This window comes from Salvia splendens, chromosome 3 (genome assembly GCF_004379255.2).
Source record: "Salvia splendens isolate huo1 chromosome 3, SspV2, whole genome shotgun sequence".
Lineage (NCBI taxonomy): Eukaryota > Viridiplantae > Streptophyta > Magnoliopsida > Lamiales > Lamiaceae > Salvia > Salvia splendens.
In genome coordinates, this window is record NC_056034.1 from 12,000,983 (window position 1) to 12,006,247 (window position 5,265).

Sequence of the window (5,265 nt, forward strand, 5' to 3'; positions counted from 1 at the left end):
AAAATGCCGGCAATTTTGGACAAAATCTAATACTCATACAACTCTTTAAAATTCACCAAGGAATGGACCCAAATTAAATGACCAAACAAACAATTAGAGCAAAATTCAACTTAACTTATTGCCCAAATGACCAATCAAATTATGTCTTAGAAAACAATTAAGCAAAATTTAGATATAATGCAGAAAATAAAAAATAAGGAAAATATTGTCTTTTTCTTGTTGGTGGTAAGCCATAAGTCACATACGAAGACTAACGGTGTCATTCTTTAATTTTCCTTCCAAAATAATCATTCTATTTTGAATTACGTTACCATGTTTAATAATACTACTATGTAATTCGTTATAATAAAACTCATCGTATATAAAGCCGGGGGAAAATATAAAATAAGTAGCAAAAGTGATTGGGCCGGCTTACCAGAAAGGATTAAATTTGTTGGAAAAAAAAAAGTGACGACAAAGTTCAAACTTTAAAATTTGCTTGACTAGTCGGAAATTAGTTTATTTAGATCCAAATTCTTATGTCGCATGAATATTTATTTTAGATTTTCATTTCCATCTCAAATAAATTACTATATATTTAATGAAAATATATAAACTTAAACCGTGTTAACACTTTTTAGGCCAACAAATTCTGAATTTTCTATTCTACTAACGGTGTTCTTTTCTTAAAACAATTTTATTTGTTAAATTTCAAAAAACTTTTAATGATAGAAAAGAGTAAGAACGAATCAAATTGCTTTTAAGTTAGTACTACTCTCTCAGTTAGTCAATTATTGACTTGGTTTGACTTAGTTCAGCTTTGAAGAAAATATAATGAAAAATAAGTAGAATGTGATGTTTGCTTTTATTTAATGTATAAGTTTTATAATAAAATTGAGTGGATAAAGTAATGGAATTTGGATTCTGATTTAATATAATAATGAGATAAAGTTAGTAAAAAATTGAGTTTATTAATAAAAATAGTAATGAGATGAAAATATGGATTTATACATGACAGACGAAAAGATTGATACGATTAATGACAGACGAAAAGAGAAACATAACATGTAGCTAGTTTTTTATGTAAATAATTTTGTACTCGATCGTATAGTGTTTTATTTGTTTAGCAAGTGGTTATTTCCCACGATTAAGTAAAAAACACAAAAACAAAGAATGCCATGTACAATCCAGATCAAATGGCCAAACAGAAATGCAAACTGGAAATTCCCCAAGCCAAATCCTCAGCAAACTTCCAAATCTGTTAAAATGTCATCATCATCGTGAATTCACAAAGAATCAAAAGAAGCAGATTTCTCCTCCTGCTCCCTTATAGAGGCAATCACACGAGCAACTTCGGCAACAGTAGGCCTGAGCTCCGATGATCTGTCGATGCATTTGAGCGCCAGCTGCAGCAGCATCACCATCCTCTCCTCGCTCGCTCCTTCCATCACCAGTTCCTTATCGAACACCTCAACCGTCCACTCCTCCCTTATCGTCGAGTTCACCCACCGCGCCAGCTCCATCCCGTTGTTCTGCACCACCTTCCCCGTCAGGAGCTCCAGCAGCACAATCCCAAGACTTGAAACGTCCGTTTCTATAGACTCGTCGTGGATCCCGACCCCTGCCTGCAGCCCGTACTCGCTGATCAGGGGCTCCATCTCCTTGCTGAGAAATATGTTGGAGGATTTCAAGTTCCCGTGCGCGATTCCATCTCCCTTCAGCCCTTGGTGCATGTATGCCAGCGCTTCCGCGGTTTTGGCCGCCAGGTTTAGCCTGCTTCCCCAGTCGAACCTCCCACTGTTTGCAGGTCCTGTAACAACAGAATTGAAACCACATGCACACTTAATGCGCAGAAGATCTTAAGCCTTCTTCCTGCAAAACCAACTGATTGAAGTAGGAAAACATAAAGTTGACCAGAGAGTTCATTTACCATGAAGGAGGTTGAAGAGGCTGCCATTTTCTTGAAAATGATACACCAAGAGCTTCTCCTGCCTAGAACAATAGAATGCAACAATCGGCATCACATTCGGATGCCTAAACTGATCAATCCTCTGCATTCTCATCTTGAATTCATTTCTCCCAATCTCCCAATCCCTAATCCTCTTCACCGCCAAATTCACGCCCTCGTCCACCGTCACCTTGTACAGGCTACCGTGCCTGCCGCGGCTGATCATCTCCGCCGGCGACCGGAGCAGATCCTCGAATTTCAAACCATTCATCAGAGGGCTAGACAATACAGTCAACGACGAGGAATTCTTCCCACTCTCCGGAGTTATCGAGAACTCCGACCTGTTCCCGCCTCCCGCCTTCGAATCGCTCGACGATCCGCTGATCTTGTCGTGCCCGCTGTCTCTCCGGAACCCGAGCCCCTTCGCCGCCGCATCTTTCTTCTCTCTCCTCGCCGTCTTCTTCATGAGTTTGAAGGCGATGAGGAGCACGACGATCACGCCGATCAAACCGTAGCCTGAATAGATAAAGTAGTCCTTTTTAGAAGAATCACTTTTCTTTCTAGGCGGAGGCGGAGGCGGAGGAGGCAGAGGCGGGCAGGCATTAGGCAACGGAGACCCACACAGCTGCGGATTGCCTAAAAACCTCGACACGCTTAAACCCCAGCCGCCGGCGGGGATCGCGCCGCTGAGATCATTGTTAGAGACGTCGAATTCCTCAAGGTTTTCGAAGTCGAAATTCGGTATGCTTCCATTCAACCGATTATTCTGAGCGAGAAAAGTGAGCAGGCCGGAGATTCTCGAGATATCCGGGATGCCGCCGGAGATTCCATTATCGGAGACGTCGAGTCTCTTGAGATTCTTCAGCCTGGAGAGGGAATCAGGGAGGCTTCCGGACAGCCTGTTTCCATGGAGATACACGTGGGTGAGTTTGGTGCATTTTGATATATCCTCCGGGAGATCTCCGGTGACGCCGTTGGAGTTGAGGCTGAGGACGGTTATCGAGGCGGCCGTGCAGAGGGAGGTGGCGTCGATGGGCCCGGTGAGGTTGAGCTCGCCGAGGATGATTTTCTTGACGGTGGCCCCGTCGCTGTAGCACGCGATGCCTTTCCAACCATCGGTGCATGGGTCGGAACTCGCGTTCCAACCCCAGTTCGCCTCTCTTGGGATGTTACTCCCGAGAGAGAGTGTTTTCATGAACAGGGCAAGCGCGGTTCGTACTTGCTCTGTTTCAGCGCTTGATGGGGAAGTGAGGATGCATGTGGCGGTTAGGATTAACCAGAAGTTAATAATCATGGTGATTGGATGATTTGCAAGAATATGGAGTTATAGTATCAAGGTTTTTTTTTTGTAAAGAATGGGGATGAATTTACATTGAGTTGGTAGCTAGTGAAAATGAAAAGGACTAGGAAAACAATGAGTACTAATATAGATATAGAGAGGGAGAGTGATAGGGAGAATTATATATATGTGCCGGCTATGGGGAGAAATAGTCAATTTGATCATGTTAAAAGTATAAAAATGTTAGATGAATATCTGCTGATATCCGAGTGTTTGTGAATATAGATAATGATTGGGTTGAAATTGTCATATTATGACTTTTGTTCTTTTTGATGAACTCATTCCATATGGTTCATTCAGATATTAATCAATTTGTTAGTTGGAGAATCAACAATTTAATACACGAGATGTAGTCAAGTATTGTTATGTATACTACTATGAAGCAAAATAATACATTCATGGAGCATTCGGTTTACGAGATTGTGTCTTGGAATTAAATATGCAGTGTGTTTGGTTCATAAGATTCAATCTCACAACTCAATCCTAGATGGATAATTATGAGATAATTAGTCATAGCTAACCCCATCCAACTAAAATAATTACACAACTCAATCCTAAATATATCTTAGTACTATTTTATCTACGAAACCGAACACCACCTCATTTTATAAGATGTTATATGATCTCTTATCTTTGCTGGATATTAAGTTTTGGTATCCACTTATGAATATTTATGTAAGTGTAGGATCTCTTAATCTGATTGTTTATCTTGATACCGGTAATGCAAAAATGAAGTTTGTTCCATTTTTCTACTGCATACGGAGTATGTTACAAATAGGAGTAATAAAAAGATCGAAAATGTAGTAGAATGAACGGCTGTTAATTAAGGTTTAAATTAGATTACCTAAATAAGCAACAAAAAAACACCAGTTAATTCCAATTTTGGTAACAAGTTAATGTTCGTAGTGGCAATTCAGATTTCAGCATTTCTATACAGTATGTTAATTTGTTGTTTTCTGATTTAATCTTTGAGATTCTGAATAACAAATTAATCTCGACTCTTGATATTTGCGTATATATTTCTGTCATGCATTCAACGTGCATTCTTATGATGTTTTTTTCATGGATTTTAAGTCAAATTAATGTTAATATCTACACAATATTATGCATGTTATTGTAATTAAAACTAAATCACATCTTATTGCATTATTAAAATTAAATATTAATCTTAGGATTGCAATATCAATTAGCTAAGATTGATGACACAAGACAAACAAATAAATTATGGAGTGATAATATCTATTAATATAACAATTAGTTGTGATAATACCCTGATTCTCGCAAGATTTGACCAAATTCATGTTTTGCATAATTCGATTGTGTTTGAGTATTGAATAAATTGGTTGATAGCTTCTCCAAAGTTGTAAGGTCTTACGACCGAACCACGTAATTGTGTGTGTTCTTCCATTGCGTTATATTTTCGATATTGGTTACTGTTTTGGCCGGATTCATGCGCTGGTTTTCTAACAAATTGGCGCCGTATACGGGAACCGAGGGTTTGATTGTTGATCGGCGAGATGGCTTCGGCAAAGATCGATGTGGAGAAATTTCTCGGGGAAGAACGATTTTGGTTTATGGAGGCTGAAGATCAAAGCAATGTTGATGCAATAGGGTTTATGGGAGATCTTGATTGAGAAGGGTCAGAAGCCGACTGAAGGTGAAGAGAAGGTTGATCCGAAGAAGCAGGAGCTCCAGCATAAAGCCTACAACACCTTGATTCTTAGCCTCGGTGATTGAGTATTAAGGGGAGTTTCAAAGGAGGAAACAACTGCTGGAATTTGGGCAAAAGCTTGAGTCAATTTACATGACCAAGTCTCTTGTCAATCGTCTGCATCTCAAGCAGAGATTGTTCACGTTCAAGATTTCAAAATCAAGAAGTGTGCTGGAGTAGTTAGATGAGTTTGGGAAATGCATAGATGATTTAGAGAACATTGATGAGCAGCTCAAAGATGAGGATAAGGCGCTCATGCTTCTCAACTCCCTGCCGAAGTGTTATGAG

At 39.6% G+C, this 5,265-nt stretch overlaps 1 protein-coding gene across 1 annotated transcript; it reads right to left on the reverse strand.

Annotated features, from left to right (window-relative positions):
• Window positions 1-1,085: 1,085 nt before the first annotated feature.
• LOC121795420 (probable inactive receptor kinase At2g26730) lies at window positions 1,086-3,132 on the reverse strand. The gene is made up of 2 exons (XM_042193949.1): window positions 1,910-3,132; window positions 1,086-1,789 (listed from the first exon to the last, which is right to left on the reverse strand). Exons 1-2 carry the CDS (start codon window positions 3,120-3,122, stop codon window positions 1,266-1,268), a joined length of 1,737 nt encoding a protein of 578 aa, XP_042049883.1. The 5' UTR covers window positions 3,123-3,132; the 3' UTR covers window positions 1,086-1,265.
• Between the last annotated feature and the right edge of the window lie 2,133 nt (window positions 3,133-5,265).